Source organism: Hyperoodon ampullatus (genome assembly GCF_949752795.1).
Source record: "Hyperoodon ampullatus genome assembly, chromosome: 3".
NCBI classification, from domain to species: Eukaryota; Metazoa; Chordata; class Mammalia; order Artiodactyla; family Ziphiidae; genus Hyperoodon; species Hyperoodon ampullatus.
In genome coordinates this window covers 28,867,999-28,892,345 of record NC_136916.1, presented here as the reverse complement: position 1 = coordinate 28,892,345, position 24,347 = coordinate 28,867,999, and the positions used below count along the sequence as shown (strand labels likewise).

At 51.4% G+C, this 24,347-nt stretch overlaps 1 protein-coding gene across 1 annotated transcript in view; it reads right to left on the bottom strand.

Moving 5' to 3' along the window:
* ADARB2 (adenosine deaminase RNA specific B2 (inactive)) overlaps positions 1–24,347 on the bottom strand; it is a gene marked incomplete at both ends in the record, with an annotated part of 372,267 nt that overhangs the window by 76,917 nt on the left and 271,003 nt on the right. The window contains one exon of the mRNA XM_079700997.1: positions 20,718–21,601. Coding sequence (XP_079557123.1) covers positions 20,718–21,601 — 884 coding nt within the window. The remainder of the gene's footprint in view (positions 1–20,717; positions 21,602–24,347) is intronic.

The window sequence follows — 24,347 nt, the reverse complement described above, 5'->3', positions numbered from 1 at the left end:
TCAAGAATTTGAATAGATATTTCTCCAAAGAAGATATAGACATGGCAAATGGCACATTGAAAGATGCTCAGCATCCTTAGTCATGAGGGAAATGCAAGTCAACACTACAGTGACATAACATTTCACACCAGCTAGGGTGGCTAAAGTAAAGAAGACGAGGTTGTGGAGAAATCGGAGCCGTCAGACACTTCTGGTGGGATTGCAAAACGATGCTGCCAATTTGAAGAGTTTGGAAGTTTCTCAAAATGTTAAATACGTTTTGAAACAGCAATTCCACCGCTAGATATCTACCCAAGAGAAATGAAAACATATGTCCACACAAATAGGTGCACACAAATGTTCATAGTAGCATTATTTATAGTAGCCCCAAAGTGGAAACAACCCAAGTGTTGAATGGACCAACTAACAAATAGATAAATAAAACCAGGTATATCTATAAAAGTGGATATTATTTGGCATAAAAATGAATGAAATACTGATACATTCTACAACATGGATGGACCTTGAAAACATTAGGCTGAGTTAAAGAAGCTGGACAAAAATGTCACGTATTGTATGATTCCATTTATATGAAACACCCAGGACAGGCAAATCCTAAGAGAAAGAAAGTAGGTGGGTGGTGGCTGGGGCCTGGGGAGGGGGAAATGCTAATAGGTTTTAAGGGAAGATGAAAATGTTCTGAAATTATATAATAGTGGTGGCTGCAGAACTCTGTGAATATACTAAAAACCACTTTAAAAGGAAGAATTTTATGGTATCTGATTTATATCACAAGAAAATTGTTATAAAATGATGAGATTAAAATACAAAGTTCTAAAAGGTCTAGATTGTCTTCTCTCTTTTATCCAATGAATCATCTATACACTCCACACTTTGGGGACTTTAACACTGTGCTAATCAATTATGGACCCATAGACCTATCTATTTGGAATTATTTACAAAGCTTTTAGGGGTTTTTCTGAAATCTCCTTTCCCAGAGACATGGTGGTCGCCATTTGGGCCGTTTGCTTTCAGAAAAGCTACCCTCACCAACATCAGAAGGCTGCATAAGATGTGGTTTTATTAGACACGAATGTCACTTACTGGTTTCTCTACTTAAACACATTTAAACATTAAGATTAGGGACCCTGAGAGTTAAAATCCTAAATCTGCAAACAGGTAAGCCTGGAAATGCTTGTAAACCAGTGGCATTCTTTTTGGTGTCTAATAGATGTCAAATACCTTTTGCTGATTAATGAAAAAATACTCCAACCAAGAATGGTGTATTTTTGATAGTTTGACACGGAATTCAAAGGACTTTAAGACTTTAATGAGCACAGGTGTTTGCCCATTGAAGGCAGAGGATTTACTCAGTTAAGGACCAAAGCCTTCCACCCACCCTGCCCCCTCTTTTATACATTTTTGTGATTTTGGTTCTGTGATGGTATCTGTTCAATTCAGAAACAACTAACTGGTTACTTTAGTGAACTGAAACAGGACTAATGAATTTATTTGAGAAAGAATCCCAGACCTTCAAATGATTTGTTTGGCTAATTCACTGATTGAAAGTCATTGATCTGATTACATAGTTACTGTTTCCCTCTCCCTAGATTTTGGATTTTCCACAGGCTCTTTTGTTGGTGGCAGCAGGGGGCCCTCACTCCAGCAGCAAGTGAGCATCTCAGAGCTCAAGTTCAAGCTCATTAAGGAAAGTGCTGGCTCCGTCTCTCATCTCACTGCCAAGCTCATTAGACGTGCCCCAACTTAGCTGAGTTTACTCAATTTTTGCTATCCTTCTTCTCCATGGTTTTGATGAACTTTGGTGCCATAATTGCTTAGTTTGGCATTGCCCTTTTACACAACACTCCACTGACCAGCCTCGCGTTGCCACTCATGTCCCCATGTGCACCAGGCACCTGGATTTATCCTCACCAAGCCCCGTGCCGTCGGAGCCCCGACTTTCTCTACCTCCCAGGGCAGCAGGAGTGGGCGAAGGGCCTACGGGCATGCAGACAGCATAACGGGTGGAGCAGGAGTCAGACCCAGAGGCCGGGCTCCTGGGTCCACGGTCTTGACCACTGTGCCGACCCCTCAACTCTGCACAGCGGATGAGCCCGGAATCATTGAGGGTGATTTTGGTCTCAGAAGGTGACTGTCCTCACATCTCTGTGCTTTTTCTCATCATGCCAGTAATACTTAATACTTTTGAACAAGTAGAGCACGTGTGTTTTTAACAGAGAAAAGTTCACAGGAAAACACAGACGTGTGCAGCAGAAGGCGGCTGGGCCAGGGAAGGGATGCAGGCAGGTTACCGAGTGCAGAGGGGAAGACTCATCAGAGAGAGGGGGGCGGAGCTGTCTGCACAGGACGATGGAGACGGGGACGTGGCGGTCAGAGGCCAGCTGTCCCCTCTGTCTGTGCCCTCTGTCTGAACTGCCACTCCCTCACGCTCACCCCAAACACTGCAGCGACTGCCCATTCGCAGGGGCATAAAGGCAGCCAAACCCCCAAACCACGCCTCCTGCCACTGCTACCCGACTGGGTGAAAGAGGAAAATGGACCCGCGCAGCCCAGCAGTCCTTTTACAAATGCAGATAAACCTCATAACGGACATGTTTATCACTTGAATAGGTGGTAACAAGTAGACGGAAGCATAACAGAAGTTATCTCTGTGCGGGGTTGTCTCTGCTGCGTCAGCTGTGGAATAGGAATATTTGGGGGAAGAGGGCCGTGATGCTACAGAGCAGGAGTTCAGTGGGTCTCCAGCAAGCAGGCTGCTTTTCTGTTTCTTACTGATGAGTAAATTAATGACATGTAGTATGAAAGAGATCAGGCCCTCTTTTGGGTCAGGCATTTGAAAATATTTTATCAAATGCCTTGATTGCTGAGACTGGCCTTGGGTGCTGTGAGCAGTAAGGTAATGTCTGAAGCTGTCACACGAGCCTCAGGGACCAATCCCCAGGGCTTCTTAAAGAGAAATGGGCTTCAGGAAAGGAAGACTGTGTCCCTGCACCTGTGTATACATACATATAAAATAACTTGTATCTTCCATATATGTTTATATATATAGTTATAGTTAGGATTCACATCTGCCAGTCTGGCTACTTTCATATGTGGTGTTAAGATTTGCAACCTTGGGACTTCCCTGGTGGTGCAGTGGTTAAGAATCCGCCTGCCAATGCAGGGGACATGGGTTCAAGCCCTCCTCCTGGAAGATCCCACATGCCACGGAGCAACTAAGCCCATGCACCACAACTACCGAAGCCTGTGCTCTCTAGGGCCCGTGCTTTGAAGAGAAGCCACCGCAATGAGAAGCCCGAGCACCACAACGAAGAGTAGCTCCCGCTCACCTCAACTAGAGAAAGCCGAATGAAGACCGAACGCAGCCAAAAATAAAAAAAAAAAAGTAAAAAAAGTTTAAGATGTGCAACCTTAATAGACGAATCTTTAAGATCTCAAGGTGGATCATCTTCTGTGATTTGGAAGCTTTCCTTTTATAAGAAAAGTTTTTTTTTTCACAAAGCCAAACACGGTTGTAAAGAGTTAGAATTAACTTCTTATTTTACCGTTTGGAGTTTTTACAGGGTGTGTGGACTTTCTTTGTGCAGCTCCTGTGTGTAGGATGCAAGCTGTGCTATCACTAACAAAGGGTCTTTATTTCGGGGGATCCGAGTTAGCCCCCTTTACTCAGCCTGTACAAAACTCTTAGCACATCTCCCCAGCAGCACGATAAAATGTAATTGTTCTCATTTAAACCCTTCCCTGAGTTTAATTCTGAAATTTTAGCAGGACTAAGAATCATTTGGAGTACTTGTTAAAAATGCAGCCCGAGATATTCTGATTTGGTAATTCTAGAGTAAGTGCCCAGGATCTGTTTTTAAACATGGTGCCCAGGCAAATCTTACTCAGAGAGTTATTGGGTCACAACTTGGAAAACCCATCGACAAGCTGTGAGTAATTCTCAAGGGCAAGGGCTTTGTCTTATACACTTCTGTGTGTTCCTAGCACCTGGCACGTTGCCTGGGGCAGAGTACTGCTCATTAAATATGTGTAAAATGATGGATGAATGGATGGGTGGATAGATAGATGGATGGATGGATGGATGGACAGATGGACAGATAGATGGATACATGGAAACCAGTGTCTTTGCCAGTGGGCCTGCTGTTGACAAGCCGTTGGTGGCACTATGAACAAACTTTGGCAGTCACTTATGCCCTTTCTAAACCTCAAGAAACGTTTTGATATGTCTTAAATAAGAATAAATAAGTTCCTGCCTAAATAGGAAAAACTCTTGTCACTTTTCTCGGATTTCAAAATCATCAAAGCAAAATTTGCACATCCTGATTATCTCACTGTTTTTGCAACTAGCTCATTGCTTGGTTTATCCTATTTAGCACATGCAAGTCAGAGATGTGTTTGCATCACAAATAAACTGCCTCGCACGTGCCCCAACACTGAATTTGGATTTGAATAATGCTAAGTAGTTCTTCACATTTGGCTGTTATGGTTAATATGACCATTCATAGCATGTTTCCATATATCTTCATTACAAACGTAAACATAATTAGCTCTTATTCAAAAACAATTTGGTTGTAAAATCCAGTGATTTCTAAATGTGCCCCCCCATTTTAAGAAACTCCAATATGCAGTCATTCAAATTCATGGAATGCATAAATTCAGCACCAGTTCATTTCAGAACTATTCTTTGCTTTACTATAGGATCCACTGAGGAGGCTTCCAAACAATGGGATTCTGTAAAACATTTAAAATGTTACTCCCTTTAATAATCAGACATAACCTCAATGGAATGCTGTAGCACCTCCATGAAGGCAATTATCTCATTATTGTGACTATTTTCATGTCTGTCTCTCGTGCTCACTGTGACAATGAATTTTATCATGTTTATCTTTGTTTATTCAGGTCTTAAATACTTGGTGCCTATTTAATGCTCTAAGCATTTAAAGGACATTATTGGATTCCTGCCCGTCCCTGTATCCCTTCAGATTCCTAATACATTGTGGGAACCCCCCAAAGTATTTACTAAATGAATGTCCTTGCTGTAGGAAGGCAGATAATTCTATATTATGATGTATGGGTACTGCATGGCTGTGGAAGGAAAATGAAGGGCTTGAAGGTTCCTCGGATATTTCTTCTTGTTATAAAATAAGAATGACCTTTGCAACTCCATTTAGGCTCAGCTGCTTATGAATTATGAGTTGTTCCTCGTGGAAAAGACATTTCCTACAGCCCACTCACTCTCTGAAGACCACAGAAGTTCTCTGTAGGAAAAAATTACACATTTTCAGTCCCCGGAGGGTTACCCACGTCAACTGGAGTTTTATTACTGTCCTTAGTGCGGGGAAGGATTACTTTCGGGAAATTTTAGCTCATTACTTCTGGTCTTCATCAGCTGTTCTCGGGGGCGGTGGCCTTTACCGAGCACGGCAGCCCCCTCTCTGTCGGGTTCCCCCCCATTCCCCACGGAAACAGAGCAGGTAGCCTGACAGCAGAGCGAGACTCAGGACACCAGAGGCAGCAGACAGGAGACTGTGGAGCTGGGTGATTTCAGACGGAATTCCAAGAGATTTATCTCCCTTTTATATTTAAAGATCTGTTTTGTGAGTTTCATATATAACCAAGAATTGATTTTACAAAGTCAGTTAATTACTGGGAGAGAAAAAAAGGGGATTTATGTAGTACTTTTATGAGCACGTGGTATAGGGGAGTGTGTGTGTGTGTGTGCGTCTGTGTACTCGTTTGCAAAATAAATCCCAATACTTACTCAAATAATCAAGAATTGGGAAAGACAAAATACCCAGAGTGATTTTCTCTCAGGACTCAGACTCTAACTAAAAACTCTAAAGGCACAACTGTATCAACGCGAGGGAAGGGGTACGGCCTCGGCTGAACTGGGTGGTCTTGCTGAGTGTTGGGGGTCAGCAGAAGAGTCTGGGTTCTCTGAACTGCCCAGTTTAGGGGATGCCCTTGAACCCGCGTGCTTGCGGGCAGGAGTTTACTGCCCACTCCCTGTCCCAGTCTCCTCAACATTATCCTGGACGGGGAGGGAAAGGGATAGAGTGAGATCTGACACCCATTCTTTTGTTTAAATCATCCCAATTATCCAGGCCATTTTACTATATTGATTTCATTGGTTTCAATTCCCATTTTCTCACAGCAGGAGAAGTGAAGGGAGTGAGTGAGAACCTTTCACGGTAACTGGCTGGCTATCAATGGGGCGCGCCCTACTCTCAAGGCCGGGTGGCTGTGGAGTTTGCCTCCCAGGTCACCATACAGTCTTCAGGCCAATCACACACGCAGTGAAGCTACACAGACCCCACATGGGCTGGGACTGACGTGTGCTTTGTCTCCGCATTATTATTTTTGGGCATCATTGTTATTTAATCTTGCTGTGGTACTTTGCGAGGTGAATCAGGCTCACTGGCATGCATCATCATGTCCCGAAACAAAAATCTCTATTTTATTTTTTATTTTTTTAAATTTTATTTATTTATTTTTTTGCGGTACGCGGGCCTCTCACTGCTGTAGCCTCTCCCGCTGCGGAGCATAGGCTCCCGATGCGCAGGCTCAGCAGCCCAGCAGCTCCGCGGCATGTGGGATCTTCCCGGACCGGGGCACGAACCCATGTCCCCTGCATCGGCAGGCGGACTCTCAACCACTGCCCTACCAGGGAAGCCCAAAAGCCTCTATTTTAAATGAGAGATACTCACTGGAGCCCACACAGACGGGACAGAGGGGTTGGAGGGGATGGAGGGGATGGAGGGGAGGAACCACGGTTCTCAACTCCCTGGGCTTTTCCTTAAAAACAGGAAGCCCATTAAAATGTGACAGACATTTCTCTTCACGCCATGCCAGCTGATAAGTACTTAACCGAATGCTCCTTCAGAAGTCCAGCCCTACGTATTTAAATTCATTCAACCAGAAGCTCAGCTATCTTGGGCTGCAGAGTTTCAATTGACTGTTCCCAGTTCACTGCTTCTCGTCCCTAATAACTACATTGCAGATAAACTACATTTTCAAAAATAATTCTTTCCCCATTTCCAATTTCTGTTCTTCAGATCTGTGTCAAATAAAATGTGCAATTTTAGCCATTCCCTCCCGCCCCTCCCCCGCCACTCCCCCCGCCAAATCCCCGCATAGGGAAAATACTGAAACAAGAGAATCAGGTCCAACTTGTCATCCAAAGTCTTGTCTAGAATGATGTGGAATTTTACATTGTGTGAATTTCCCATTCAGGGTGGCCTCCCCGGGAGCTGGTGGCGGCCCAAGCCTCTGGGATGTCTCCCTCATGTTTCCCGGAGTGGACAGTGCAGTGGAGCCAAGTGGTTTCGAGGCTGCAAGCAGACAACTCTGCCTTCCTCTCTTCTCCCCGCCAGCAGCTCCGGGAGTGGCGGGTGGGCTGCAGGGCTTGGAGGCCACGGGCCCACCAGCTGCCCCCCGCCGATGGCCACGTCAGACCTGACTCATGTCCAGTCACCGGCAGGCTCTGTGGCCCCATATTCTGGATTTGAAGTGTTGTTCCCTCCGGAGACCCTTTCCGGTTTTTGGTTGGAAGGCTCATGGCTTTGCTGTCCATCAGGGTCTCTCTTCCCCGACAGCCCAATCCCACCCCTGCTGCCCTGGAGAAAAGTGGGCCAGATCCGAGTCTGCAGCAGAGTGGACATGCCCTCACGGCCACGCCTGCTGCTGAGCTGACCCAGGAGAGCAGGTGGAGGTTGTGTTGTTGGGCCGTGTTCTTCTGGGAGCCAATCAGAGCCTCTGTTCATTTGTTTCACAGTTTGTGAAGATGCCCACATGGCCCCCAGGCTGTATTCTTGCTCACTTTCCTGCTTGCCTCCCATCTGCTTTGATTACAAAAGGGATTAAAAACAAACACCACCAAATGAAGCAAAAATACCAACCAGTCCAGGGTAGACTGGATTCATGCCAAACTTCAAAAATTTTCCAGGTCAACACTTCCGTTAAGAAAGAGGGCTTTCTATTGACACAGGGTGTCCTGGTCCTTTCTAAGAGGGATGGAGAGTCCATCTATGACAGGTGCCCGCCCTCCTGAGTGCACATGTGGCATTTAAAAAGTATTCCTAACCACAGAACAGCAAGGTTTGGAATGATCTGCTTCTGACATATATTGTGTTAGTTTCAGATGTGCTTTTGCAGCAGTATGATTGCTGTCTTGCTCCTGGACAGAGTCCCCTGAGAAAGCAGGGATGTTGATGGCCAAGTAGAAAAAGAGCAGGTCATACGTGTGACTGTTGACCTTCACGTGTGCTGTGGCCCAAAACAGGCTGAGCACCAAATTGGTCTAGAATCCAATTAGCGTCAACCAGAAGACCACCTGTCCTCAGCAATGTTTCTGGGGGCGACATGTCACTCTCTTGCAATCAATTATTTCCCTGTGGCACCTTCGCCCTCTAACTGCTCCTCCTGCTGTCTGCATCCCAGGCTCCTTGATCAGGTGGAGCTTCATGCTTCTTTCAGCCAGATTTTGGCCTGGATTTAGCTGGAATTACATAGTCATGGACAACAGGAAGTGAGATTTGCCAAGGACGCCGCACATCTGGGGGGCCCTCCCACCAGGACCCAGTTTTCTGTGCTCCGTTTCTCCTGCCGACTCTCAAATATGGTTGTTAAAGAGAAAATATATAGTCAACATCTAACTTGTCGTGAAGGCTCACCCTCTGCCGGGATGTCTCATTTATTCACTAACACAGCCCTACGATGTGGCCCCTTCATCAACATCCCACTTCACAGGAAGGTAGGTAATGTGTCCACTCACACCAATGGTCACTGACAGGACTAGGACTGAAATTCTAAGGTTTGACCTCGAAGGTGGTCACCACATCGCCTGTCGCTCTGCGTTCTCCCCTCACGTTAAATGTTGCGGCATCCAAAATCATTCGGGGCATGACTGTCCCCACTCCTGGACTGTTCCCTTCTCACGATGGGCTGCAGTGGGGCCACTGCCCACTTGTGTCCTCCCCAACACCTCCTGGTGAAGGAATGATTCACCTGATTGGGGGTCCCGGGGCTGGTCTCCCCTTGCTCTCTGGGATCCCAGACCTGAGAGGCCCGGGCTCTCAGACGCTCTGGGGCTGGTGAGGCTGGAAGGGCGTCTGCAGGGTCCAGTTAGGAAGCCTGGTGTCGGGGCACCCAGGCCGCCCTCCCCATGTCCCCATCAGTAACCAGATGACGTCCCGATCCGTCTACCTGGCTCCTGTATCTCAGTGGATGGGAAGTTGGTGGGAAAAGATGTATCTTGCCATTACTAATCCCCATCTCTCCCACCATTTGTTATTCTGACTTTTCCATTAGCCCTTTTTTTTTTTTTTTTTTTGCGGTACACAAGCCTCTCACTGTGTGGCCTCTCCCGTTGCGGAGCACAGGCTCCGGACGCGCAGGCTCAGCAGCCATGGCTCATGGGCCCAGCTGCTCTGCGGCATGTGGGATCTTCCCAGACCGGGGCACGAACCCATGTCCCCTGCATCAGCAGGCGGACTCTCAACCACTGTGCCACCAGGGAAGCCCAACCCTTAACTCTTGAGCCTACTTCTGTGTCCTGCCCACTTTTTTTTTTTCTCTCTTTCTCAACAATAAGAGTCTTGGTTGTGTTCATGAAGGGAAGTGATCCCAATTCACAGAATCCACAAAGCCATCCACTGGAAAATGGGAGGAAAATATTAGAACTTTAATTTAAAAGTTTGTGTGATCAGAAAGATTTGTTTTTGTAGTTCTTGAGAACACAGGATTTCAGTTGGCTGTGTTCTCGACATGGGTCAGAATCTGGGTCTCAGTTTTGTGGATCTTGGGTTGGACAGAGAAGATTGCCATGGGCATAGTCTGTACGGCATCCAAACACACAGGGTTAGTTATGATCTATTTGGAACCTAACAGCACAAAGGGTAAAACCGAGGGTAGAAGATACTCCAGGATTAAGAGAAATGGTGTCCACACAGAAGACATAAGTCAGTTGATGGCTCTTCTCACTGCACAGTCATCAAAAGCTTCCTCATAAAAACCAAGTTGGCAGGAGGACTCCTCCTGCTATGAGGCGGGCACTGGGTCCCCTTCCTCCCGTCAACCCAGCCTCCTCAGGCAGGACTCGAGCTTCCAAGTGTTTGGTGACCATTTCTATAAAATAAGGGCTGGGTTAGCGCTTCTAAAATTTTGCAATCATCTGATTTACTGGCCAAACCAAAAGAACAACAGTGAGTAGATTCACCCTCGATCATGAGTGACCCCTGGATCCAGGGTGACCGTGGGGGTCAGATGAACGCCTCTGGGCTTGGTCAGCCAGTGTCGGAGGGAGGCCGCAGTGGGGTGGTCTGTGCGCCTCCACCTCCAGAGGAGAAAGGCCAGTGGACGGGTCTTCAGGACTTTCATGGGCCTTCTTCCCAGGGTCATGGCAGAGAATGGAGGTCAGGAGACTTCGAGTGCTTTCTGTGCACCTCCAAATCACCCGTGCGGTCAAGGCCACCAGCCCTGCTTCACGAGAGGAAACGGGGTCTCGGACACTGGCCCTCGGTCGTGCTGGTGGGCGACATGTTGGGACCCAGATAGAGGGCCGCCTGCCGCCTTCTCCACCCAGCCCCTATGTTCCCAACTTCCCCCTCATCCTTTCCAGGGTAAGAGAGCAAACAGACGGTGGGTTCCATGGCACCGAGAAGGTGCACAGCTTGTCCACTCTCCACTGTGCCTGGGAAGGTGCAGGTGGACATTGACCACAGTTGGGGGGAGGCCCCTCTTCACCCCAGACCCAAGGTCATAGCAAGATGAACTGAACTTTCATGGATGCCAGATCACCTGAGTCTCACAATTTCATACCCTCAACGCCGGGGGGAGCTCAAGGCAGTTCCTTCCATCGGGGACGCCACTCACATTGCAGATCGGAAACCAGAGGCTTGAGTGAGCTGCCCAAGGGCACCCAGCTGGAAAGGTGGGAGCTGAACTTAAATTCAAGGCCGCCGATCCCGACTTGGCTCCGGTGGCAGCAGGAAGCCCCACATGCTTGTCCCACGTGTATCTCAAATTTTGCCTAAAGCCAAACTCGTGATTCCTGGCCACTCCCCACACACATCATGCCTTGGCATGGGCCCTGCAGGTGGGGAGGCTAGGGGGAAGCCTACAAACAGCTTGTATTTCAGGAACCACCCAGGCCCGCCCTTGGCTCCCTTCCAGCCACAAACATGGCAAACTCGGGCTCCTTGGCTGTGACACAGCAGTCCCCTACTGTCCTCCTGACGTTCCACCCCACTGCAGAGGCTCCACCCCCCTGCCCCGAGTTCCATCAGAATCCATCCACCCCGACTGGCTCTGCTTACAGCCCCAACACACCGTCCTCACAGCCCAGCTGCTGCCGTCGCTGTGATGCCGAGTCCTCCACGGGCATCTGCTTCCTGGCCCCGGGGCTGTTCCTGGCTCTGGGACCTGGATCCCACGCCTGGAGTGGCTAGGCCATTGGAACACTGGCAGGAAGAAAGTGCCTTTGCTGAGATCCGGGCGGGCTTGCCTTCCTGTCGTCTTCCTGTCTAGACGCCTGGGGCGAACTCTGTGCTGGCCGGAAGGCCACGCTGCCTATTGCCTCTGCCTCCGCCTCCGCCTGCCTGTTCACTTCACGACCCTGTTGTGAACCCAAACTGACATCCCACGGATGCTGCAGGCCAACTCGTGCGCTTTACGGAGGCACATTTTCTCCGATTTCTCCATTTAGGTAACTGAATAAAACCTCTACCCAAGACCAGGCAACCCAGAGTCCTTTTTCTGAAATGGTCACAAATGTAACATGGTTAAGATGCGGAGAGACTGATGCCGCTGGCAGAAGATGACTCTTATCACCGATTTGCTGTAATCACGACCTTGGGGAAACAGCCCTGTATTAAAGAGAAGTTTCTCCTGCTTGGTGTTTGTAACTTTTGTCCTGTAGGCTTATAATTTTGAGGACTTGAGTGAACTCATAATTCCCCAGAGGGCATTAATGTAGAAAATGCATTTTAAAAATGTTTAATTGTTGAGCTATCGCTACAAATGATTGTTCCTCTTTTCTTGCACCATTTGGGCTCAAACATGTGGGGATGAGGGGTGATGAGACGGAGGGGGGAGGCGATGAGGTCTGGGGACGTGAGCGCATCTCTCTCCAAACGGAGAGAATCTCTCTGCCTCCTGTGTCATGAAGGATGGTGATGTTTCGAACACAGGTCCCAACGCAGCCCGGAGAGAACTGGGGAAGCCGCTGCATTTGCCTTAAAAACACAGCCGAGTGTAACAGGGTCCTACAGCACAGCACAGGGACTGATATTCAATATCTTGTAATAACCTACAATGGAAAAGAATCTGAAAACAAAGTATATGCATATATGTGTGTGTATAACTGAATCACTGTGCTGCACAACCTAAACACACCTGGGAAGAAGCGGGCTTTACAACTATGGGGCAGTAACAGCGGGGATCCAGGTCCTGAAGGGCAACTTTCAGACCCACTTTGCGCTCCAGGCCATGTGTCAACCTTGTCAGAGTAGCCACGTGGCGGGTCTACGCTAGGCACCCATGGAGCCTCGACATCCCGCGATCTGAGGGCCCTCTGCACAAACAGCCACCCCGTGTGAGTCCTGGGGACCTCGGGGGAGCAGAGGGGGACAGTGAGACCAGCCCCAGAGGCCCTACAGGGCGAGGACAGCACAGCCGCCTGGCACAGCTGGGCGACGGAGCTGGATCTGTGTGGAGATGGGGTCTGCAGGGCTCCCTCCCACCCCGACCCCTGGCATGTCCGTCCCTCGGGCAGGCGCAGAGGCGAGCGGCCACGGGGAACCCGCCCTCCTTCTTCTTCCTGGGTCTCCCCCCACACCCCACGGCTCCTTGGACTGGAGGCGCTTTTCTCCCAGGATGTTCCTCTTCACCTCCTCTGCCTCTTTCTCCAAGTTGTCATCTCTTTCCTGCTGTCTCTCCTTTTCACTGTAACAATGTGTCCCCAAGGAAGAGCGGAACTGGCCATCCCAACAAAGCCTGTTGTCTACACGGCCAAGGGCAGCCTCTGCACTGACAAAGGTGGTCTTCCCGAGAGGGAGCCGGCGAGCTCTCCGCCGCCCTGCCACCTCAGTGCGGGTGGCCCTGGCCCCAGGAGCCCCCTTTCCTCTGCCAGCCCTCCAAGTCGGCTGCTCCCTCCTGCTTCCTGCCCACACTGTGTCCCCTGTGTCACTCCCATCACCGGGGGTCATGCGCTGCCCCGTTTCCTCGACAAACCTGTAAAAGTGCCAGGGCCTATGGGGAGGGCAGCCTGGGGTCTGAGGGAGGGTCTCTTCCCACCTTGGGACCATCCTCCTGGCTCCACCACTCACCAGCCAAACTTTGGCCAAAGCGCTGAGCTTTCCTGCCCCTCGACATCCTTGTCTGTACAGGGAATGTGAGTGGTGCCACCTTCCAGGTTTCTGTGAGGCCCGGATGTGCTATTATACGTAAAGCGTGTAAAACAACACATGACACAGTAAATGCCTGATAAATACTAGCTCCTAGTATCACCATGGATCATCACCGGCATCACCAGTGTTAGTCGTGGCTGTAGAATAAGGAGGTAACTGGGGAAGCTTGGTTTACAGCCTCTGCTTAATTGATCAACAGTCATGTTAACTAAGACACCAAACACAGTATTGGGAACATATAGGCTTAAGTACATATTTAACTCTTCTAACTTAAATTGTACCAAACTTCTTTTAGTAGGAATTCAGATGGTGGGGGCTATTGTATAAACGTATATGGTACATTATATCCATCATGTTTAAGCGTACGTTTATAAGTGTGAGTTGTATACGTTGAGTGTACATTGTACAAATTGTGTCATATAAATTATACTGTGTAGACATTGTGTGCACACTGTGTAAATTGTAACGTATAAATTATATTATGTAGACATTGAGTGTACATTGTACAAATTGTATAAGTTGTGTATACATTGTGTACACATTGTAAAAATTGTATTACGTTGATTATATTATGTAGACATTGTGTGTACATTTTATAAATTTCATCATATAAATTATATTGTGCAGACATTGTGTGTATATTGCATAAATTATCTCATATATATTATATTGTGTAGACATTGTGTGTACATTGTATAAACTGTATCATATAAATTATACTGTGTATACATTGTGCACACATTATACAAATTGTATCATATAAATTATATTGTGTGGACATTGTGTCAGTGCATAAGTGTATTGCTAGCATCTACAGAGCCTTCCACACCCTCGCTGCAGAGGGATTTTTGGAGACCCCTCCGTGTGTAGCAGCCGTGAGGAGACCCATCTCTCCCATTTGGCCGTCAGTGCCTCTACCGAGGAGACGATGTGGGGAAGGTCAGGGCTGGCTGGACAGGCAGGTGGGTGTCTTCCTTCTGTAAAAGGCTGCTTTTCCCTCCTCGTGGACCACAAGAGGGTGTGTGTGGCCACAGAACACAGACAGAGCTGAGGTGTTGAAAGGAAGGAGGCTGCCTGAATAATCACGGCCTTGCCTTGGGCAGGGGTCAGAGTGGCCATGGCCAAGCAGCAGAACAGTTACAGGGAGGCGGACAGGCTGCCGGGACCCTGGGCACCTGGGCATCCCCGCTTGAGAGATTTAGACCTGGAGCTGGAGTCCTGAGCCTTGCTGCAGGGTCGGGACAACCCAGGGCCTGCTGGTGGGAAGTAACAACTTCCCCTGGACCTACTGCACCCTGGGCACTGGGGTCCAGGCCGGCTCAGCCTAGACAGGCCCTGCCAGCGTCTGCCCCAGGTACTTATCTGAGCCAGGAGGGCCCCCATGATGGGATTAATGACCTTATGATGGAGACCCCAGAGAGCTCCCGCCCCTTCCTCCAGGTGAGGACACAGGGAGAAGACACGTCTGTGAACCAGGAAGCAGGCTCTCACCAGACACAGAATCTGTGGTCACTTTGATCTTGGATGTCCAGCCTCCAGAACCATGAGGAATCAATGTCTGATGTTTATTAACCACCCCGTCTGTGGAATTCTGTTATAACAGCCTGACTGGACTAAGACAGAGATATACTTTTATAAAAATCCTGAATTGCTAAATTTCAACTTTGTGCACATTGAAAGTAAAACATGAATATTACAGTTTCTGTGTTTCCCCACAAATTCAGTAGAAATCCTCACAGGCAAGTAGCCACCCTCCACCCTGGCTCTCACCAACCACAACCTCTCCACACTGCCTGCATGGGTTTCTACCTGTTCTTTATAACCAGCGTCACCAAAATTAGCCTGGTGTTGAGATCACCTGTCCAGTGGTTTCCAAGGGAAGAGACACATTTGATTCCCTGATGCCCGGGCTTTTGGGGCAACGTGGTGGTGAGGGTGTACATCCAGGTGGAAAAGGGGGAGGACAGGGAAGGTAGGTGGGTTCTGTACACCACCCCACCCCCAGACCCCTGGCACCTTCTGCCAAAGCCTGCAGGGCTCAGGGGAGGTCCCCAGAGACCAGGTGTGTTGCTCCGTCTAGACATGCACAGGAGCCCAGCTCCTCAGCTTGGGGTCTTTGTGGCCAGAGCCGCTCTAAGTCGGGGTCTGCCGTGCTGGTGGGTCTCAGGATGTAGTGGGGTCCCGTCCTAATCCCAACCCCCCAGGGAAACAGAAGGTAAACAGCCAAGAAAGTGTGGCCATGAGGAACGCCTTGCTGAGGCAGAAAGAAATCAGCCCTTTTCAGGAAAATAATTAGGACCCAGGACTGTCCCCTTCTGCTTGTAGGACCTGTAAAGCTGCAGCTGTCCTTCGGAGGTCATTCTGGAATTGCCGGGGCTGGACATGCGGCCAGGGCAGAGCCGACCCAAGCGTCTGGGAGAGTGACGCCCCGCAGGCGTCTGCTTCAATTTCAGAGTGTCCTTGGGTAGAACATCTCAGACAGTGTTAAACCGTCTCAAAGCCAAGTAGGTGTGATTTCCACACTGTTTGTAATCCAAGCCCATTTAAAATCTGGGGACAGCTCCAATGCTAATTTGCGGCATCAATATTAACAGTTCTGTGTTACAGCAGTTAAGGTGCTGCCTCTGTTGAAGGAGACAGACCGGCAGGACTGTGAAATTACAAAAACAACCTGTGAAGTGTCCGGGGCGGCTGGGGTCACGCTGGCTTTTGGGAGAAGGACAGCAGGTCTGTTTGTGTCCCAAAGTGCAGCTGTTGAGAACGAGGTGAACAGTCAGGCCACCGGTCTAATTCTGCAGCTAATTCTGGGGGCAGATTCCATGAAATGGATTGCGTACAGGAGCTCTGATCCAAGTTTGCTATAAAATGCTGAACTCTGAAAACACTGCTCATTTCCATTATGTTATATGTCCCCATGGTTCCCCCTCCCAGCAGTGACAGCTGCACCACCAGGGAACAGAGTAGGTGCGGGTTAAGTGTGCTGAGTGGCTGACAAATGGCCAGGACAGGCCTGGGGAGTCCGCTCCCTAGAAGGACCTGTAAAGGGCTTGAGAAGCAAGCAGGCTTCATGGTTAGTTTTAAAGGCATCCTCCTCTTACTCTCAGGGAGAAAGTGTTTTAGTTGCTTTGACTAAATCTTTGAGACACTGTTAGTTCCACTGCAGCCTGACATGGAAATTAAAAAATCAAAAACAAACAAACAAAGGGAATCACTGCGGTGAAGAGAGACTCAGGAACAAAACAATAAACCTGGTAGTTTTCAAACGAGGGGCGACGTGTCACCACCTCTCCTCCCCGTTTCAGCATCACCCTAATTTTTAGTCACTTTCTTTCTTTTCTCATCACATGGGAGCTCTTCTGTTTCCACGGAGTCAAAATGCTGAGAGATAAGCCTTTCTGGTTGAATTTAACGCTGTTATTAATTAACTCTTTTCCTGCTAGGGGTGGGAAGTGAAGACCACAGAGATCTAGATTTTGTGATTTTACTTTTGTTTTTTTTATAAAGGATGTTCCAGGTAATGAGCATTTATATTCTGACATGGTCTCGTTATTGTTTCCAAGTTTCGCGTGAACCTAGAGGAAATCTGAGGGCTGGCTCTCCCACCAACCCCGGGGCTCTGCTTTCACCCTGTCAGCTGGTGTTTGCAGAGCGCCCATTCTCTTGGGCCTGCGCCGTTAGAGAATTTAATAAAGTCGTGTTCTGATCACTCTGGCAAAGAGACCTGAAGTCAGAGCTCATGAAATTGCAGGAACGAATCAGCCTGGTTCTGAGAAAACCCCCAGGTTGAGGAAGTGGTGGAAATCTGATACCGCAGAAATCCACGCCTGTGATTTTAATCTTTATTGAGAATGTTATTCTTTAGAACTGTTTTAGAAGGGAGGCTGAAACTTTACCTCAGCCTGGCCGGGCAGACACCTCACTTGTCCACAGAAGGTGATGTCTGGGCACCGAGGGTGGTGGTTCTTGGGGGTCTGACCCGAGGGACGTCTGGGGGGCTATGTTGCTCAGAGTTGTCCTCACAACGGGGCGAGCGCCCGACCCACCGAGCTGGCCCTGCCGTGATCTGCTCTGTGGCTGAGGCCAAACAGCCCAGGGCCCCCGACAGAGCAGGTCCTGACCCACCTGCGTGGGGATCAGCACGGCAGGAGCCTGGTCCTGGATTTCCGGCAGCCGGGCCCGGAGTGGCGCTTTACACACGCTCCCCACACGACCAACACCTTACAAGTTTTTTGTTCATTTTTCATCACTTAAATGGGGGAGCTCCCCCAGGGACGGTTCTGACACTTCACTCAGAGGAGACTGAGGCTTTGGTTCAAAGCCCTGAGCAGAGGCACCATCTTCTTCATTTGCTTCTGCAGCGGCAGGAGCCAGCGAGCAAGCCTTAGAAGCAGACCCCTGGTGTGTCCTGCACACCAGGCCCGCCCTGTGGGGCAGAACCCAGACTTCGGGCAGAGAGCGTTAAATACTGAGCTTGAGACCCAAGGTCCAGAAGCTGTGTCGCTCCAGCGGTGACCACTGCTGCCACCCCCTGCCTCTCCCCCCACCCCACCCGGACTTGGGCAGGGTCCCTCACAGCTCAGTGGCGGGAGCTCCAGTGGAGCTGGAGGCGGTTCTGGGGGCCCTGCCAGGGCTGAGGGGCCTGGCTTGTCTCCTGGCACAGGTGTTGATGGCGCAGTTAGACAGGTAACAAAGGTCGTGCCTCTGGCCACCAGGACCTGTGTGAGCAGGAAGCATGCGGTGTAGATGGCGCTGGGCAGAGGAGGAAAGCAAAGCAGCATTTACAGGGACCCTTGGAATCTTTTTTTTTGAAGCTCAGTCCCTGGACCCAGACCATGTCCAAGGTGGGATTCGAATTTAATAAAGTCGCAGAGGGCGCCTGGTCCTGAGCGCCCGGCGTGCCGGCCCCACCGCCCTGCTGCAGGGGCTAGGGGAGCAGGTAATGAGGCTCCAGGACGGGCCTGGTGTGATGCACGGGCTGCGGCCCTCCCGCTGCTCCGCTCTCTGCATCCTCCAGTCTGGGTCCTAGCAGACTGTCAGGGAAAAATAATTTAGTGGCTGTGGCTTTAACTGATGTGCTGCATTCTGGGGTCAAATGACTGTTACAAAGTAGCGGTGCCGCCTGGTTCCTGCATCTGTGAGAGCTCAGGGTTGACAACATGAAAGGAAAAGGCATCACGGCCGGAACTCACTGACATCATTCAACTCATGGGGGTTGGGGTGGGGGGGGCAGTGGGAGCTGGAGGAAGGACACTTCTTGCTAAACAGCATCGGGCAGAGGAGGAGGGGGCACCCACAGCCCGCGGGTAGGGGGGCCTTCCAGGGACGGTGGCGGGAGGACACGGGCCAAGGGCAGCCTGGGGTCATCCAGGCCGCAGGGGGCAAAGGGGCTTCCTTGGGAGCTGTTGGTGGGTTTGAGCTACAGGCGGTGGTTGGTGGGCGGAGACGCCAGGAAGGAAGGAGGAGGAGAAGAAAAGAGGAGGAGTGAGGAAGGGACGGTGGGGCTGCAGTGTTTCTGGCGGGGACTCATGTCAACGCCACACACCCGCTTTCACCAGGATTGTGTATTATCTGAGGGTGGGTCGAAAGGCAAGACGCATGGAGGTTATGGGCTACCCCTCCAACCCGCTCCTAGATGGTGCAGTAAATATCTGAAAATAAATAAATGATTTGGGGGCAGAGGTAGCAGCAGAAACAGCTGCCCCCCTCATGGGGTTCCCTGTTCAATGGAACCTTCACGCGGCCAAGCTGTGGGGACCAGACCAACGTCTGCTGTGCCTGTTTGTGCTCTGCACCTGCCAGAGTCAAATAAATGTTTGTTGGATGGATGTATGGATGGATGGGTGGATGGATGGACGGATGGGTGGATGGATGGATGGATGGAAGGATGGATGGATGGATGGATGGATGGATGGATGGATGGATGGAAAGATGGATGGACGGATGGGTGGATGGATGGACGGGTGGATGGAGGGGTGGATGGATGGATGGGTGGATGGATGGATGGACGAGTGGATGGACGGGTGGATGGATGGATGGGTGGATGGATGGATGGATGGATGGAAAGATGGATGGACGGATGGGTGGATGGATGTATGGGTGGATGGATGGATGGATGGATGGGTGGATGGATGGGTGGATGGATGGATGGATGGATGGATGGAAAGATGGATGGACGGATGGGTGGATGGATGGACGGGTGGATGGAGGGGTGGATGGATGGATGGGTGGATGGAAGGATGGATGGGTGGATGGATGGGTGGATGCTTGCTCCTTGTCGTGATTCAACATAGGGTTCTGTCCTAGTGCATTTGTTTGGTTCACTGTCCAGAACCCCTCCAGTTGCCTGAATCTGGGTGGTGCCCTGCTTTCTCTAGTGGACACGTGACCTCCTGAGGCAAATAGTGGATTCTACCTGAGGTGCTGTGAGGTAAAGATGCCCTGATCTGAGCAATGACTTACAAGTGCCGAGTTCTGACTATGGATCCTGAGCTGGGCTAAAGGCCTTTAACTGTAAAATCTTTCTCTCCTTCATTGATGCCAAAAGTGAAAGAGGATAACTTCCTGTAACTAATACGTTAGAGATGCCCACAAATAGTTCTCAAAATGGTAAGAAAAAAGATAATTTGCATAAATAAGCAGTTACAAGAATAGGAAGGAAGAGCTTGCAAAGTGGTACAAGAACACTTCCCGACACAAGGACGGTGCACCAAATACTTCCTGAGTGAGGGAGGTGAGCTCTGTGAGAAGCACGCGTGTTCTCTGGTGTGACGAAGCCCTGGAGGCGGCATGAGGCAAGGCCCAGCCTGGAGCTCCTCCCTCCGCCTGGCCCTCTGCTCAGGCAGCGTCCTGCAGCCTCCGGAGCCAGAAACTCAGCCCAAACCAGCACCAAACTCGCGTTCCCACCGCAGGCTCCCTCGGCCCAGCCGCAGATAGTCACTGAGGGGCCTTTCTGTCCCTCAGTCCTCTCTGGGGTCAGGACCCCTGCCGCCCCAAACCCCTGCCACCCCCACTGCCCCCGCACAGCCGGTGTCACCATCACCAAGGTGACCAGCTGCCCAGCTCTCCCTTCCCTCTGCTAAGTCGGGACCAACAGTTCTTCCATTCACACGCTTCCAGGGTCTCTCTCCCCAGAGCCGGCACACGGCTCCGACGCCGCAGCGGGAGAGGCAGTGCCTGGCTTGTCTGGGGGGGTGCGGGCGCCCCCCACTCACAGGGAGAAAGCAGGGGGTCCTCCTGCTGCCCCGTCCCTGCTCCCTGGCACCCCCGCACCCCGAGGACGCCGCCCGCCAGCAGCTACCGGAGAGCTCTCACCTGAGGCAGGAGGTGACTTTTACTCCTGCTGGGGACGTGGCCGGGCAGCCGGATGTCGAAGAGGGCCTGCAGGGCGGCCTGGGCTGCCTGGCCCTTGGCCAGCTTCTTGCTGCGTCCTGAGCCTTCGAATGTCCTCCCGTCCACGCTCACGGCCATGACGAAGCTCTGGGCGCGCCTCTTCTCGGGCTCCGAGAGGCACACGTAGCGCAGGCCCGAGCGCAGCTCGTTCAGCAGCACCACTGGGTTCCCTGCGCCTGGAGCCGCGGGGCCCCCCAGGTCCAGGTCCAGGTCCAGGTCCAGCGGGCGGCCCAGTAGCCGGCCCCGCCGGCAGGCCGTGGACAGGCGCTCAGGGGCGGCAGGGCGGCGGCCCGGGAAGCCCTCGCTGGGGGCCGTGGGCTCGAACCGCTGAAACAGGGAGTCGGGGAAGTCGGCCTGGTCGGAGGTGAAGTCTGGGGCTGTGCCGCCTGGGGCCGGGTGGGCCTGGCAGGCGTTGGGGAGCTGCACGAAGGACCGGAGGGCCAGCTCGGCCGCCCGCATCTTGGCCTTCTTCTTGGTGGGCCCGGTGCCCTCAAAGGTGAGCCCGTTCACATCCACGGCCACAGCGAAGATGGGTGCGTGCACCGGGCCGGTCTGCGACACCGTGCGGAACTGAAGGCCCGGCCGCAGCTCGTGCAGCTGCACCAGTGCGTTCTTGGGTGCCACGGACCACGAGAGCCTCCTCCAGAGGAGCCGCAGCTGGCACAGGTGGCCGCCGTTGCCCTCCTCCAGTGGCCGCTTCCTCTTCAGGCCGGGTGCGCCCCCTCGGGCCCTGTCCCCGGAGGGTGGCAGCCTGGCCTCCAGGTTGCTCACGTTGCGGTTTTCCTTCACGTCGGCGCTGCTGGTACCTGGAGGTGAGAACAGACAGCGTGACCCGGGGCTGTGGCCCGACTGAGGGCGTCATTGCAGGTAACCCCCTGCAACACTCGGCCTCCGGACACCAGCTGGCCTGGCACCCTCTGGAGGCCATGGGGAGACCACATGGGCAGCACCTTGGATCACAGGTCCGCAGAACTGACCTCACCCCTCCAGGTGGGGGTTAGGGCCCAGAGGAGGGGACCCCGCCCTGTGCGGTGCCTGGAGTGGACTGAGTGGGGTGGATGCGGGTGGGGAGTGTGTCCCCACTCGGGGCCATTCCCAGCTGCTCTCTGAGTGCCGCCGGGTCCCTGCACAGGCCCCCAGACCCCCCAAACCAAAGGAACACGTGGTCTCTCTCTCCATCGGGTTTGGGCGACGCGGAGGTCAGGGAGGCCTTGACCTCGGGGTGGAACGCGAGGGAATCGTGTGCTCACACCCTGGACGCTGGGTGGCACTTAGGCTTAGTGAACTAGATCTAGATGCTTCTACGTAGATGAAGCTCTGAAATATAATTTTAGATGATAAAAGCAACTTGCAAAATAATACACAGAGGTTATGGTTAATAAGTTATAAGAACACAGAGGTTACACAGCATTCATGCCTCCACACAGGTGGTAAAGCTCAGACACGTCCCAACTCCCTTGGGACAGAGCGAGGAACACAGGCTCAGAGGGTGGCTTCGTTTGTATCTGTGAGGTTTTCTGTCTTTTGCACAAAAAGGTATGAAGCAAATTTAGCAAAAATCATCATTTGCTAACTGTATGTGAGGAAGGCGGGTAATGACAATTTAGTTTTCTGGTCTGGCCCTCTTGGACCACCCTCCTCCGACACAGCTGAACCTCAAAAGTGGGTCCCCACATGGCCACAGACGTGCGTCCCGCTGCCCTGGCCGACGTGCTTCCGGAACCCCCAAGCCTTGGGTTTCCCGAGAGGCTCTGAGGCTGACAGTGCTGGGCGGTGGGTTACCCTTCCCCGACCTCACTCACACCTTCACTCTGGCCCCTCACTCCTAAAATGCACTCCGGGGTGGGTTATGGCCCTGTTTTCTAGGAGAGGAAACTGAGGCCCCACTCGGTGAAACAGCTGCCCGGGGACACACAGTCGGTTAATCGGGGGAGGTGTGACTGCATCCAGGAACGTCTGCTGTGGCTGGGAAGGCGATTTTCCAGCAACTCGGTCACTTTCTTGTCCGTTTCACAGACAGGGAGCTGGGGAGAGGAGGATGCCGTGGGGAACTCTGCTGACAGCGTGGACAGACGCGGGAGGAAGCGGCCAGGCTTGGGGCCACGCAGATTTCTCCGTAGGAACTCATTCAGCAAGTGGAAACCCGAGGGGGTTTTACCGCCAGCCCACAGCGCGTAGGTAGACTTTGAGCATGTCTCCCTCACCCCAGCCCGAGAGCCGGCAGCGGGAAGACGTGCTGGGTCAGTGCCCTGGTCCCGACGGTGCAGCTGCTGGATGGTCACCACGAGAGAAGGACCATCTCACAGGCACGCAGGGCACGCTGAAGACCGGCGCCCTTGAGAGGCGTCCTGGCTCCAGCTCGGGGTCAGTCCTTCTCAACCACGTCGTCCCCAGCAGGTGTGCCCGACGGAAAGTGTCAGGCTCCGACTTCAGAGCGCTGTTTGCTGCAACCTCAGCTGCTCTGAGTTGCGAGGTGGGCTATCAGCATTCCTCCAGCAGTTTGCTTCTGTAAAACAGTTGGTTTGCAGACGTCGTTTTGTTCAAAGGGGTGAACCTGAGCATTTTATAAGTTAGAGGTGGGCAACATTTGTTTACAGTCTATTTCAGTAGAAATAATTACCTTCCAAGTATCAACACTGAGTCTCAGCCTCTTTTTTTGGTCATTGTGCATATTGGGTGCACACACAGCAAGGAGTTCTACCATTTGGGGTATTTCGGGCCAAGGAGTGGTAGATGGGAATAACCATGCAGTTTCCCAAACCAAAGGTAAAGATGGAAAAAAAATAACCCACTCCAAGAAGCCCACAGCCAGACTGCCCAGAAACTCACTGGGAGCTCTCTAATTTCTTATTGATTTCCCATGACGTGGGGATTGAGTGTGGCTGTGAGTGTGATTAAAGTGGCTGGCCTGTCAGATGCCCTCTGAGCCTTCTGAGGAGAAGGTTTATCTTGGAGGAACAGCCCGGCAGACCCAGGTTCCCCTCCACTTGCACTGAAACTGCTTCCGCACTCTTCTCTTCGACATCCTAGGACTGTCATCCTTAAAGTCTAAAGTGAGCCACGGAGATCCGAGCGTGGGTGAAGACCCCTTCCTCGATAATCAGTCATTAATAAAAGTTGATGGGTGTGCGGACTTCTGGGCTCCATCCTGATATGCTCTCTGGGGGTGATGTCACATGCTGGTTTTTGCAAACGAGCAGATTAGGGGTTCTGCTCCCCCAACATGGCCCAGATGCTCCGTTTAACTGGCCTCCTGAGTTTGCGTGAGGTCAGGGAAGCTGCAGGGTGGGCAGTGGTCACTCCACGGCTCTGGAGTCAAGCAGGTGAGAGGTCACAGTCTCCCGCGACCTTGGTGTGTGTGACCTTGGGCAGTCCCTCCACCTGCCTGAACTCCGTTTTCTTAAGAGGATAAATGTGGGTTTTGGTAGCACTTGCCTTAGGGCTTATTATGAGGTTGAGTTAGAGGACACCCGTAAAGGACTTAGCAAAACCCCTGACACTGAGGAGAGTCAACTGCATTTTTGAAAAGAGCGGGAAAAAAGGAGGCAGAAG